The 15,591-nt window shown below is 33.5% G+C and overlaps 3 protein-coding genes and 1 non-coding gene across 4 annotated transcripts; 2 read left to right on the top strand and 2 right to left on the bottom strand.

The window, feature by feature from the left end:
• Positions 1-781: 781 nt before the first annotated feature.
• Positions 782-1,159, bottom strand: SNF11 (Snf11p; the record flags this gene model as incomplete). Its single annotated transcript, XM_001646247.1, has 1 exon — positions 782-1,159. One exon carries the CDS (start codon positions 1,157-1,159, stop codon positions 782-784), a length of 378 nt encoding a protein of 125 aa, XP_001646297.1.
• A 5,120-nt stretch (positions 1,160-6,279) lies between these two features.
• On the top strand, positions 6,280-7,860 carry IPT1 (inositolphosphotransferase; the record flags this gene model as incomplete). The annotated part of the gene is made up of 1 exon (XM_001646246.1): positions 6,280-7,860. One exon carries the CDS (start codon positions 6,280-6,282, stop codon positions 7,858-7,860), a length of 1,581 nt encoding a protein of 526 aa, XP_001646296.1.
• Positions 7,861-8,930: 1,070 nt separating this feature from the next.
• On the top strand, positions 8,931-10,154 carry FTR1 (high-affinity iron permease FTR1; the record flags this gene model as incomplete). Its single annotated transcript, XM_001646245.1, has 1 exon — positions 8,931-10,154. The coding sequence occupies one exon, from the start codon at positions 8,931-8,933 to the stop codon at positions 10,152-10,154; it is 1,224 nt and encodes a 407-aa protein (XP_001646295.1).
• Positions 10,155-10,394: 240 nt separating this feature from the next.
• On the bottom strand, positions 10,395-10,478 carry Kpol_1032trna2. Its single transcript has one exon. It is a non-coding gene; the product is annotated as a tRNA-Leu (tRNA).
• Positions 10,479-15,591: the final 5,113 nt, after the last annotated feature.

The raw sequence follows: 15,591 nt of genomic DNA, 5'->3' as shown, positions 1-15,591 counted from the left end.
TATCCTATCTGTCCTTCAGTTTGTTAGTTTTTGCAGTGAATAGTGAAAAATAGCTTGAAGGGGGAGACGGGTTGGTAGTTAATAAGGGGCTGGGGGATAGGGAGGAGGCGGTATTGGGGGATTAAGAAATTCTTATGATAATGATAAAATAATAATAATAATGATACAAACCTTTTAAATAATTAAATAGATAGTGATCGTTACCTCATATTAAGGGTAGCGATTCCGAATATACAAATCTTGTAAGTAGTTAAAATACGTCAAGACTAGGAGAAGAAAGGACTCCGCCAAAGCATGTGATATAAACGTGACTTGATAATAACAAGTAAACGAAAAACTTGACAAAGTCAAAAAATAAAAATAATTTGAGAAGACGAAAAAGTGCAAGGTAGAATCGAATGGAAATGGGAAATAACGTTGCCCTTTTATACGTTTCCCAAAATCTATCCCTTAAAATGTAAAGCCAATACCAATACCAATGCATGTATATTGGCATAGGCACGTGTCAACTGTGGTACGGCAGATAGCCGCTCAAACGCAAATGGATGGGCACGACGACAGCCACAAACAAACAAGCAAGAAGGGAAAATGTGGGGTAATCCGTACGTTCGTTCTGGGAACGGGTGTGACTATATTGTTTGCCTGCTCCATAGAGGAATTAGGCGGCTATTTCCAATTGGATTGGATGAGGGGAGGAGTACAGAATAGTACAGTGTGGTGTAGAGTATGTTGTACACTGTTATACACTTATCTGCCTCAGTTAGATCCCCCCCCCTCCCACTCACTGCCATATTTCGAATACTCTATTGAGCAGCAGATAGAACTTGGCCAGTAGGTCCTGTTGCGGATTTACATTTGAGGAATCGTTAGGGGTGGACAGTTGCTGGGGAGGGTCCAGAATCAAGGGTTTCGAGTTCAGCAGGCCCTGGTTCATCTGTGAGATGCACTGTAAATTGGAATGGATTCGCTTCAGGTACTGCGACGATATGTTCTGTAGGTTCTCTGGTAAACTGTTGATCGTGATGGAACTATTGTTAGTCAATGATAGCAATCTGGAGAGTAGGATGCTGTTCACGTGCAAGAGCAGTTCAATTTTGTATTGCACTTGTTCGTCTACTGATGTGGCTATCAATTCAGGCGGTTGGACTATGCTTGTCATTTCTTGTTATCTGGAGGTATCTACTGATGATCTGGGGAATGTTAGGCTAGCAACTCGTTGGAATGGTTGATTGAGTGAGGACGTCTGGTTGTAGTTATTGATGAAGTAGCTATAAGAATGTTTGTAAATGGGAACGGACAACAAATTGCTGGATTTTAGGCTCGTTTTGCAGACAATTGGTTGTTTAAATCTGAAATGTATGTGAACAACAGTTGTTCTTTCTGGTGGAATGTAGATTTATTTAAACCGATGTGAAAAACTTTTTAGCACTGTAATACAAATTTGTTCTTTTTTTTTTCTGCCAGATCAAAGGTTTGCTTGCTTGGCTGGCTTTTGTTTTCTTATCCTTTGGAATAAAAGGGTTATAGAGGTAACTTCTGTAGGGTGTCTACGTGTGTTTTGCTTTTGGAGGGAAAAATGAGAAGTAGATGTTGGATGACAACCCTCTTCTTAGCGTATTCATCATCTCATATTTAATATGTTTATCAAATGGAATGTGAGAAGCTGTTTTCAAGGTGGGTTTATTACCCAGAAAACACCGAGTAAAAATTAGAATTACGCTAAGAATAATAATTTTGGAGTTTCAAAGAATTCATACTGAAGCTACAGGGAGGGTAACTTTTTTTGTATTTATGTTTCTGGCTAGTGTTTTTTTATATTGGCGTATATAGTGATGAATAATGTCGTTAGTGGTGGGAGCGTCCCTGACAATACATAAGTGATTAAATAAAGATCAATTGTAGTGTACCTTTTAGCTTCGTATGCTACGTCTGATATAGGATAGGTTCCTACTAATATTATATAATTGCCTTTTAACTCTTGAAATGTCTTTGAATATAGATAAAATCACGGTCGAAAGAGTTTGTGGATAGCTTTAGGTTTCTTATATACCGTACCGTCGTCCCTCTGAAGACATACAAAATTGTCATTAAACGTGTAGAGTATCTAATTTAATTCTTTATGTAAATATTTAATGTTGTATTAAAATCAATGTTGAAAATACTTCAGTGGTCTGTGACATTGCAAAAATGACAGGAAGTAATGTCATCGCATGAACGAAGATGTGTCAGACAAAATTAAATACACCATAGGCTGAAATAGTTCTTAATAATCTCTCAGTCTTGTATGGGCACGTGTACTCTCTAATATCTTCAGCATCTCTTATTCCAAATTTTGTTATTTTTGTAGCTTGTTTGTTGCTTATCTTACAAATATAATAGCAGGAAATTACTTACTGCTGGTTAATATGACGTGAAACGTTTTAGGGGCATTTGAAGTATAAATATGTGGTAAATTTGCATTTAGAACGATTTGGATCATTATATAATGATGAAAATGTAAATTATTAATATTTATTTTTGATATAATTTTTTTTTTATTTATATTTTCATCGCTGTTTTGATATATCCTGTTACTACTTCTACAATGAACGAATAAATTCCCGAACTAAATATAAAACATAACAAACTTGTATTCAAAATATTTTCAAGGGATAAAGAGAAGAAGAATGAGAGTATATTGAGTAGTAAATTTAAGGTAATGCATTGTTAGTCGAAAAACTATTGACACCAAGGTTTTTGTTTCTCTAAGATCAGAAAACTAAAAAATTTCCTAGTGTGACAATAAAAGGTCAGCTATGGTAAAATACTAAAAGGTGGGATAATTAAGGTTTCGGTGACATTATTTAAAGAATAATGGTGTAGTAACATTATATTTGCGAGTTTGTCAGGTAAATTGTTGTTAGTTATTTATAGTATAATAATTAATTAATCGATATTTTACTAGTTAATGCGATTACATTAGTTGATACATTACCTTACTTGTAAATGTACATTTAGTGATCGGATAGCTTAATATAGAACGGTATTCTTCTTCAGTGACACAAGTATTATTCTACACTCAAACTCTTGTCTAGAAGACTGATATGATTACTCGATACTTCTCACCCCAAACTGATATTAATAAGCATCTCTAATAGAATAGAATTACAGATTACAGCTGATTCTATATCCTTCTTATTTTATAATTGTATATTATGTGTACCTCAATTTTATCTTATGAGTTATGTGTATCAGGTTCCATTTATCCCAATCAGGTGCTTACCGATATACAACAGAACCCTTTTGCTCACATCACACGAGAAGATATTTGGTTATCTGAATTGAGGAGTGCGTGCGTGTTATACTTTTCAAAAAATGAAAAATATTGGAGTGCCTATTTATGATTTTCCTGGTGTATTGTTTGTGTAGAAATATTAAATATAATATTACAAAATGGATAATTTGAGATGGAAATGGAAATGGAAATGGAGATAGCTCTGGTTTAGGTAAAGAAAAGGAAAAACATAGAGGCAGGAAAGATGGCTTTTATGTGTATACGGTTAATTGTACCGGCAAGATTAATTATCTGCTTAAGAAGCCGTTTAGTATTGCTCAGGGCAATTTGACATCAGGAGAACGATCCATAATGCACGATATGTTAGTGAGCAGAAACGAGTACAGCATCAGACCAGACCAGCATAATATTAGTATTAGTATGCATTAAAATATACATGCTCTCTACCGTAATCCAGTTTAGTTTACGTTAGTTGATCTGTGAGAGAGAGCTGTCCCATTCTCTCTCCTTTTCCAATGCTATTCTGACTCGATCACGTGAATGAGGACTTCAGGTCTAACCAGTTGAACCTAAAGCTAAAAAATAAATAAAAATAAATAAAAATAAACCGGGATATGTATTTTCGCACAATTTCTTTTTGGGAGAGCTGGAAACAATAGAACATAGTGGCAGAGTAAAGTCGTGGTACCGACTGCAACAATAGCAAATTGGAATTGATATCCGATTTTTTTAAGCCTCCCTAAGAAAAAAACGTAAGCTCACAGCAAGGGAAAAAAGAAACGCGAGGCCAAGAAAAATTCCTCTACCGGATCACAAAAGAAACGAATTGCGCAATGCTCTGCCCTGCCCTGCTCTGCCCTGCTCTCGAAACCCAATTTCAAAAAGAAAGCATTTTCTGTTTTCTGTTTCCTGTTAGTTGTTTCTGAATAGTTTAGTGCTGGGAACACTCGCACTGCGGGGCCTCCCATCCCAAAGCACAGTTGAGGAAAGGGAAGGGAAGGGCCCTATTCCGGATATTTCTCGACAACATCAGCAACAGCGACGACACTCACAGAGGCACCACCACCACCACCACCGTTACTTCTTCTTACCAAGCCTTCCTTCCCTGTGCCAACAAACACACTAATCAGCAATATAATATAATATAATATGTATGTGGCCCAGAGTGTCTCTTTTACCTCTTCAAACTGCTCTACTGTCTTAGCAAGCACAAAAACATATACAAAGTTTTTCCGGTTTAGTGCGGCCACAAGAATGTTGCAGAGAAAGAGCTCAGATGTACAAGTTTAAGAACTACTGCGTCGCTTTTCGTGTCAGTGTAAATAAAAATGGATTTGGGTTATCTTCAGTTGAAATGGAACAATTGCCGTACCCTTACCGTGGAACAACTCGCCATACGATCACAGGCAGATTGATTACTACATTTACCTTATACCTCTAGCCTTCTCTCTATCTGATCCAAGAATATATCCACAGCTTTTTTCAGTTTGCAGCTACAGCCTATATTTTTTAGATGTTTCCACTGATTCTAGCTATTTTTCGCAACGTTGTAGGCTAGCTTCGAATGGGAAACCCAATGCTTTTCTCTTCCCAAATTTTATGATGTGGCAATATTAATATCATATGGCTTATTAACTCCTTCCGTTTGGATAGCGGTTAAGGCCTATATCCCTCTCCCTCTCCCTCTCCCTAGAAATCAAAACTAACAAAATAACTATTTCTTGCCATCCAACGAACGGACCGTTTCGACAAGCGTGGTAATCTCTTTTCCTTCCGGAGAAGGTTAACTGGTGGATATATTCGCTATTAAGCTTCCAATTTACTATACCAAGTGGTTATGCGACTTGGAAATAATTCCTCTAGCCTTGTTGGCTAAGTTTTATTTTTCAATATGTGAGTGAGGCATAGACTGCTTTCATTGATTGTATCCTATAACGACCCCCAACAAATACGTACGGTTTCGAAGAACTTATCCTACGGCATCCTTACTGACGTCAGTTAGAACGCAGCCTTGTTCTCTTTGAAACAAGACGTTCACTATATACCAAGAGATTAATAAAATAGCTATACTAATCCAAGTCTTTGCTTTTTGGTGTTCCAAAACTTGGGCTTGTCAAAAATTTCCACGGGTTTGTCTCCAGAGAAAAAGGTGGAAAATTTATCCATGCTTTTTATCTTCGTTTGTCGTATTTCTTGGGTCTTGGGTCTTGGTTTTAGTGTTACGAGTACTTACTATCACCATAGTTCATTTCTTATCAACTCAATTTCACCAGCTTTCTTTTTTACTGCTCTATACCCAATCCTTAGTTATATGGAATGGAATAGAAACCTTCCACGGATATGACGATACCCACCAATCTCTACTGACCATGCTATCGTTCGCACTATACACATTTGATATTATTCTCGAGAATTGAATAACTTTACTTAAAAGCGTACCTTCGTCATATCATAGCTAACCTATTGGTTTGTTCTAGTGGTATGATTTGATTTGGGCTAAATATCAGTCCGTCCCAGCCTCACTGGCTTATAGCTTTACAGTTTGTAGTCTATTTTTATTATTATTCTTTTTTTTTACATTTCTTTTCCCATATATGTGATTTGATTCAGTTACTGGTTACTACTATATAGAATTACTTTTTAATTTTATTTTTGGTGATGCCTAGTTAGTCTTGACATTTTTATATATATATATATAAATAAATAATTAGATCATTACAAAATAGGCCTAATATTACTCCTAGATAAATTCTTTCTCTCTAGAAATAACATTGGTTTTCTTGATCAATTCTCTATAAACAAGAACAACAATTTGTATCATCTACACATACATATAAATACTCGACAGAAACTATTAAGTGGAAAATAATACGTATTATTCCATACTTTTATTTCGTTCATTATACTCGACAAGAAAAATTTATGACGCTGATATAAGGGAAATTTCTATTTCGTTAATATTACTTCTAAAATATATCAAATACAAAACTATAGGAAACTTGAATATGTTACTCAATATATTCAAACGTCTGTATACTTCTGCCACTAATAGAAGGAATATATTTACTTTGACAATAAATTTCTTTATTAACTTCGCTCTGATTTTAATATGGTTGGAAGCATTCAAACACGCTGACCTTATTCCAGTTGAAAAAAGACCAAAAATTCATAGTCATATTGCATTTTACTCAGATTTGTTCCTATTTGGTGATTACTGGAATGAATTCAAAAACCAAAATTTAAATAATCATAGCATTTTACGTCTATATTCATTCATTTCTTCATTTTCATTCATGCTAATTCTATTAGTTCTATTACCATTGTTACTTTGGTATTATATCTACCATCATAAAAAAATCGATTATAATTTCTTTGAAAGATATGATAATTATCTACATCACTCATTGGAACTCAAATTCATCCCAACAATTAAAAGGACATTTATTTTCCCCTTTGGAATCCCATTGATGACATTCATTGTCTTAAATCTGGTGCACATAGGTGCCATTCAAGAGGAGGAAAACTTTACTAAGTTCAAGGATATATTATCGTGGGTATTCTATGTGCTGATTCACGTAATTGCACCAATATTAACATCCATATATCTATATGTGTTCCATGCTCCAGGAACAATGAAATGTTTCGGTATAGCCGTTGGTGTACAAAACATTTTAGGTGTCACAACTCATTTACTATTACCAATGGCCCCACCATGGTTTACACACTTATATGGTATTAACGACACAGAACATGTAAATTATAGCCAAGAAGGTTTTGCAGCTGGCCTTACAAGAACTGATAATCATTTAGGAACTCATTTGAGTACCGATGGTTTTCATAAGTCTCCAATAGTGTTTGGTGCGGTGCCATCAATTCACTCAGCCTTGGCCTGCCAATGTGTCATATTTTTACTCTTAAGATCGACCTCATTGAAACATAGATTTGTTACAACCTCGGTCCATAAGAGAATGCTAGGAATCACAAGAAATGAAGATGTGGAAGAACACGATGAAGAAATGGAGTTAGAGCAATATAATGGTGAAACGCCTTCATCAACTCCGATCAGCAGCATGCGCGAGGAATACGAGAGTGACCAAGAGGGGCACGATGACATGAGTAGTACAGAATCATTCTTGGCAATTGATTTAGAATCATCATCTTCAATTTCTACAGATTCATCAATTTTAACAGCTGTTGAGGATGATTTTGAAAATAATGAAATCAAGAGCAGTCAAAATTTTGTACAATATTACGTTGAAGACATAACGATATCCAAGAAATGGTATTTTACAATTTTCAACGCTGGTTTAGTTCCAAAAACTTTAGCAATCATTTTCATATCTATCCAATGGTGGTCTACGATGTATCTAGACCACCACTATAGATTTGATCTTTTCATTGGGATGCTATACTCGTTGTTCTCATACACATTGATAAACTTGACAATTCTACAGCCAAGGGTTATGAAAAATTGGATAGAAATAAGACTTGGCATGAAGAACGACGATTACAACGAAGGCAGAACATATGGGATGAGAGTTTTTAAGGGAACCAATTACGAATGGTTTTTCGACCCACTTGCATAGATGAAACGTTCATCACCAATGGCACCATAATAGACCCATAATGATGATAGCCAGTCATTAAAACCTAATCTGCATACACAATATTTAATCGCAACAAAAGAGCCACATTAAAAAGTTTGTTCGCTTATCTTTTAGCCTCAATAGACAAGGATAAGACCAAGAGTAAACAATATAGATCATATGTATATATTTTTACTACGATATACCATTACCATAACGATAAAATAAATAAGATTACATTTATACTAAATCATTCTATTCTAAAAAATCATTTTACTACTAAGTAGAAATTGCACCCACGAATCCTAAGAATAACTATACGCCCTTAAATAATTATTTTTATGATCTTTTCATTCTAATGAACTGCTGCCATAGAAAGCATGCCCCAAAATACGAAGAGCACCTTCCCAATAGCATTCCAACATGCCCACTTTTATAGATATTTTTATACATTCAGAGACAGTTCAGTTTCTCTTTCTCTCCTTGTCTTTGAACTGTATCGTCTCATCGACTACCACATGCAAAAAGCTACCGAATCATGCATACTAGAATAATTCAACTCGTTCTATTGGTGTCAATAGACACTCTTGATGCTTGAAGAAAAGGTCTTGTCTCTCTGGCTGCCTGTTTGGCTGTCTTTCTGTCTAGATCTGGTGTTGCATTTCGCCCCACTGGAGGACGGGGTGTTTTTTTAGGCAGAACCAAATTTGCACCCGGCTGAAGGTCTAGAGAGACACCCTTCCCAGTGGCAATGACACCTCTCTAATGGCGTCACAGGTCGGAGGAGGTGAAAAAGTTTTGAGATGAGGCATCTCAAGAGACTTAAATAAGGTGTAGTACTTTATCTTGAAGACTAATTAATGTATTGCCTGATTGAATTGAACAGTCAGAGATCCAGGAACTTGATATACTTGTTGCATTGTAAATTAAAAATATTTAGATATATAAATATTGAGCAATTATTAATCAACTTAAATCGATATAAACATCTTGAATTTATGCTTTACTTATCATCAATGGCGTTACTATTGCATATGGAATAAAGAGACCAATTGAGAATTATAGCGACAATGGGTAATAAGGTATTTAACGTTGCTGTGTTTTTTGTCGTGTTCAGAGAATGTCTGGAAGCTGTAGTGATCTTATCTGTTCTTCTATCATTTTTGAAACAATCCATTGGTGTCAAAGATAAAAAACTGCATAAAAAATTAGTTATACAAGTATGGACTGGTGCTGCCACTGGGTTTATTATCTGTTTAGGTATTGGAGGTGGGTTTATTGGTGCTTATTATAAATATCAAAAGGATATTTTTGGTTCTGCAGAAGATTTATGGGAAGGTGTATTTTGTATGATTGCTACCATTATGATTTCAATGATGGGTATACCAATGTTAAGAATGAACAAGATGCAAGAGAAATGGAGAGTGAAGATTGCTAGATCATTAGTAGAGGTGCCAAAAAGAAAAAGAGACTATTTTAAATTAAGTTTTATTGCTAAACGTTATTCTATGTTTTTGTTACCTTTTATTACTGTATTAAGAGAAGGTTTAGAGGCTGTCGTTTTCGTTGCTGGTGCCGGTATTACTACTCAGGGCTCGCAAGCAAGTGCATACCCATTACCTGTATTTGTGGGATTGATTGCTGGTGGTTTAGTAGGGTTCCTATTATATTACGGTGCTTCACGTTCTTCTTTACAAGTGTTTTTAGTCATCTCAACCGGTATTCTATATTTAATCTCAGCTGGTTTATTCTCTAGAGGTGCTTGGTTTTTCGAAAATTACAGATTTAACAAAGCCACCGGTGGTGATGCTTCGGAATCTGGTGACGGTAATGGTTCTTATAATATTAGGCAAGCTGTCTACCATATCAATTGTTGTAATCCAGAGTTAGATAACGGTTGGGATATTTTTAACGCATTGCTGGGTTGGCAAAATACTGGCTACTTGGCTTCTGTCCTTGCATACAATTTATATTGGCTATGTCTAATCATTGTATTAGGTTTAATGATTTTTGAGGAAAAAAGAGGACATCTACCATTCTGTCGTGAATTGAAAATGAAACATTTGAACCCAGGGTACTGGATAAAGAATAAGAAGGCTAAAGAATTGACAGAAGACCAACAAATGGCATTATTAAATAAGATTGATAATTTAGAGTTTGATGAAAATGGTGAAATTATCAATGAATTAAATAACGCTGTAACTATGCCTGGATCATCAGGTAGTGATCGCGATTCAAAAACAGATGCTAACAAGAAGGATGCTGAAGTCAAAACCCATATATTTGAGGAATAAAGATAATACTATTCCGTTAAATACGAATCTAATATTAATGAATTTCTTTATAAATCTAAATAATTAAATAACTGTGCATAATGATACTAATAAAAGTCACAAATAAGATAGATTGAAACTTCCATATGGAAAAATATACCTAAGTTACAAGAGGAGCCTATTAGTTAATAGGGTCCAATTTCTCTCTACTATGCTTAAATTAGATAAATTCTTAGGAACCAAAAAAAAATCAAAAAAATTTGAAGGATGCGAGGTTCGAACTCGCGCGGACAACCGTCCAACAGATCTTAAGTCTGCCGCCTTAGACCACTCGGCCAACCCTCCAATTGCTTGTTGAATTTTGAAGAAAAATGCATCAAGTTAATTGCACTAAGGTAAAGTTTTGTTGCAGATCAAAACTCCTGTATGTTCAGATGTAAAAGTAATATCTGATTGATTCATTTTGGTGATTGATACAAGATGTTTTTAATATAATATTTATATTTATTTCTCCGTAGTGTCTTATAAATGTAACTAAATAAATATATATTAATATTTGGAGTAAACAATATTCTAGATGTGCCAAAATGTCATGCCTTTTTATATGTTTAGATCCAATCTCATAATCTTAATATTATGAATTTATGATAATAAATTATGATGCCTTTGCACTTCACTTCTTATGATATGATTTGGCAATTACTTAGAAGGTCGAGTATGCCATTTGCGATCGATTAATTGTAATTTGTCATAACCTTTACTGTCATAACCTTTACTGCCATAACCGTTACTGCCATAACCTCTACTGCCATAACCTTGAAACCCATTAGTGTAAACCATACATTTTAGGTTACAACACTGTACTAGTTAATCGAAGTATAATTAACCATCCTACAGAGTCACAAGTATACATGTAGTATATAGACTACTCGTATCATATTCAGAATTAGCAGGCGTGGTGGTTCGCCGATTACTAAGTTTACAAATGAGACAATAATTTATCATCGCTTACAAATGATTACATGGATGACAAATAAACAGCGATTGTCAATGTTCCATATTGCATGAATCGTTTTAAGAACATTCAACATATAAATAGAGACCAAATATTCATACTTAATATTTATAACCAGTCTATGGAAATTAGGTATAGATATATTTTTTTGGTGGAAGAATGAACAAGTTCTAATTTAAGTTCTTAATAAATATCCGAAACTGCCCTTCGAAATTGAACTCTGGTTGTTACAATTGACATCAATCCAATTCTGCTTCACATCGGTATTACAACATATTTGTGTATTGATTTGGGCTCTGATATAGTAAATAGTAAAAAGGTGGGAGGTGAAATGTAATTAGTGACGCTTCTACTAACTTGGCAATATTAGTTCTTAGTAATTACTAAATAAAAGGTTAAATGTTTTATCTTGGAATAATATTTAGAAAATTAGATTAAAAGAATTGGAATTGAGTAACTTTAGAGTACCCTTTCCCCAATCTGTTTATATACTTTTTGAATTATATAGTTTGTTCGATGAATTCGGATTATAGTCGTTTTCTTTTGATAGGTTGAGTTAGTCTTTTCAAATATCTCAGAAAAACTGTACTTCTTTACTCAATAATATATTTGAATGATTACCCTCTATTCAAGGCGAGTGAATAGTCAGAACAAAGATGTGTTGTGTTAAAAGGGTATAATTCCTGATCTTACGTTCCATGCCTAAGAGTTGTTCGTATTGTTTCAACACAAATTACCTAATTATGAACACTCCCAATAATAAGTGTTTTTATCGTTGACATTAGCAAATATGAATAGTAACTATCGGTTGAGATTACTATATATTACTGAATACTCTTTATTTATCTTGTGCATTATCAGAATTAAAAATACAAAATTTCCTTTATGATATATATATCTACTAAAACGTACTACTCTCCACAATATAGAATAATAGAATAAAAGTAATACCAGAAGTATTTTGACGTACTCCAACCAAATATCCATTAGAATGGAACTCACTTATTGCCCTACAAAGAATATAGTTATGTAATGTCACCTTAAAACTACGAGAAACAAAACTAAAATAACTTATTGATTCCATGTATAAGATCACATTACTTAAGTCGAATTAAAGCTGACGATAAATTGATACTGTGTCGTTGGAATTTGCATGAAATAAATTGTATAAAAGAAGATCAGCTTGTTCAAGAAGATGAAGTAGATTTATTCTCTATATGATTTAGTATTATAGAGCTATAGGTATCAATTTCACTTATTTCACACATATGAAGGTACCTTAGAGATCTTATAGAATAATTTTGGTCTACATATCAAAATATATATTTAAGAAAGTGATATAGTATAAAACCGGTGCAAAATATATATATATCTTTTCTCTACTAAATCTAATTCAATTCCTGACAGGTAAAGGAGATTAGTTACAACTGGTATTTATGGTGGAACAGATCTATATATTCTCTGATATATATAAAAGTTAGACTTATTGACAATCTATATATTCATTTATCTACACTACAATTGTGAATGGTTCTACCTGATTATTCAGTTTTCCGTGGAGTGGTGCCAATAGAAAATCCTCTCCGCGGACCAGATGAATCAAAATGTCAGAAGATTAGTTGGTCATATTCCGGAAAGTATAATAGTGAAACAAAACCAGATGTGTAGCCATTTTACGTAACCATAGTACACCGTATGTGCAATTGGCAAACTGTCAGCATAACTGTTTTATGGTACTAGATTATTATAAACTAAAGCAAAAAAGAAAACCGGAATAGTTATTAATCCAATAGAAATGTAAAAATTAGAAGTGCTATACTAACGGAGAAATCATATAGAAATAGGAACTAGGTACTTCAATGCAATTGTCACTAAACCAGTAAATTTGTTCACTGATATATAAATGGGACCCTATCTGAATACAGGCAAATGTAGAAACCAGATCAATAGAGAAAAGGCCTAGACAAGTTCAGTCTCTCTAAGATTTTTGAAATTAAATGAGAACAAGGAATCAAATTCTTTTAAGCAATAATGATATGTTCTATATCGTCCTTCAAGCTTAGGTGCCTATATACCAAATTGAATAACTGAAGTTACCTTATTATCTCAGATGGTATATCAGGTGATTTTTATTAACTGGTGCTAACCTGTATGGTAGACCTTATAAAAACTAATCCACCATTGATTTGAATGGAAATTTCATTGTAGGAGTATTAATTGCTATTATAGAGTCTCTCCAAGCTAAAGGATAGTAGTGTCATATTAATTAGAAGGTCACATATTTAGTCACGTGTACTGGTAATCCATTTAAATGGGTATTTTGAGGAACTAAAAATACATGAATCATAGTGTTTAAACTTTTCATTTAGTAAACTACTGTGATATGGATTGGTAACATCTTGATGGGAAGAAATTTCAAGAAGATTTTACCAAGTGATTCATATCTTAAACTATTAAGAGTGAAGTGAATACACATTTCATAGATTAATATTTTTTTTCGACTTTGATAGACACAAATCCGGTTATGAGATCTGATTACAATATTTTGAATCTATTACCTGATACACAACCAAAATTGTTTTAGTTCAATTTTCCAAATCAATGTTATTAGAAATCCATTTGTATCTGTTTTTTGATGGGACACCTTTTGATTAATATATTTTTAGAAATATCGATAAATATGAGAGATAAAGGAGATATGATTTAAGGATAACCCTTTGAAATTGTTCCAAAAATCCATCTTTTTAAAAGATAATCGACAAAAAGAATAATAATGAAACCATGAAAAATTATTTTGAAACTGATTCAAAGAAATGAAATTAAGATGTTAATTAGACAATTTTTTTTCTTAATTAAATAGTTAGCCATGCTATATTAAACTTCGTTCCCGTGAAATTTGCCAAGTGTGTCTAAATTAATTTAAATCGTTGATTTCATCCAAATATTATCAGATTTTGAATTGTACTGTATTGATTAAGAATGTTTATTTTTCAAAGTCCAGTAAACTGCATCAAGAAATATACACGACTCAAACTTTTGTTTAACGAACCTCAAAGTTGTCGGCAACAAATCATTTTTTTATTTTGAAACACAGGGTATCCATTTTTATACTGAGAATCATATAGCAAAATCCATGGTATTTGTTACCAGGAGAAAAATAGTTCGAATTGCTGCATTCAAACTACTGGCTCCTTCTCTACATAATTATCCTCTGTCCTTATTTGTTCGTCATTTTTGAAAAGTAAGAACCAATTCAAGTTAACCTTATTGGCAGGGTATTGTTAAATTTTCGCAAGCTTCTATTAGTACAGCGTTTCATTAAAACTGTTTCATATTTTAAGTCTTGGAGGTACAGACCAACCTAAAAAAATGTATATCTTTACGAACTTTACCAGGGAAATAATACCAATTCATTTTTGGATAGAGATCTTAACACATCGGGAAACAAACTTGCCGCTATCCAGTGCGTCAAGATCTTATAGAAATTAATAGGTCAAAGTTACCAGTACTGATAGTCTGATAATCGTACAGGTAACCAACTATGTGATCCACTTTTGATTCTTCCAAAAAGAGAAATATATCTTCAAGTACAGTAGAAAAATAATCATAAAGTCAATTACGTACTGAACAAGAAGAGTTTGATTTGTCAATAGTTTGAATGTAGATTTTAAGTGAACAAATATCAGGTTTTACACGAAGTTCTCTATAGAATTGGTTATGACAATTAGCATTAGTAAATTTGGGATGATGCGGAGTCTTTGAAGGAAAGAGGTTTTGTGATAATAAGGTTGACTTAATACCGTTATTATGTATATTCTCCCATTCCTGGAGTTTATCTTCTCGCTATTTTGTGATATTTTAAATCTCAACCCCTCAACATTGAATAGCGTATGACTATGAGTTTACAAGAAATTGATATTAAATGAATTATGCCGTTTAAGTTCGAAAGAATTTCTAATCATATCAAATGGGGGAAACGAGAAGCGGTTATTAAATTATTTCAAAGTTCTTCTAATATCAAGATTATGATTGAACTATTATGAATTAGTTAGACTAATCATCACCTGGTACATATTGAGAAGTTTCTACACTAAGCAATTTATTTGAAGAGCAGAAGAAAAATGTCGATTCTTCCTAAAGTGAAAACAATTATTAATGAATTGGAAACTTAATGTATGCAAGTCGATGTGACGAATTTGTCTCAATACCATTCGGAAAGAGTCGAGATCTTTTAGGATTTATTCAATTTTGATTGTTTTGAATTTACAACATTATTCTATCTATTTGTTAGAAGAAGAGAGGTTCTTATAATTACTGGTTATGTTGCCTTAAAATTATAGAAATAAAAATAGTTTATGGAGGAATATATGCCTCACTGCTTTCATATGATATTAATATCCAAAGTATATATCGGCAATGAATAAACAGAATTCAAAATTAGAC

The sequence above is a fragment of the Vanderwaltozyma polyspora genome, genomic scaffold (assembly GCF_000150035.1).
Source record: "Vanderwaltozyma polyspora DSM 70294 KpolScaffold1032 genomic scaffold, whole genome shotgun sequence".
In the NCBI taxonomy this organism is placed as follows: Eukaryota; Fungi; Ascomycota; class Saccharomycetes; order Saccharomycetales; family Saccharomycetaceae; genus Vanderwaltozyma; species Vanderwaltozyma polyspora.
This window is presented reverse-complemented; position numbering and strand designations above follow the sequence as displayed.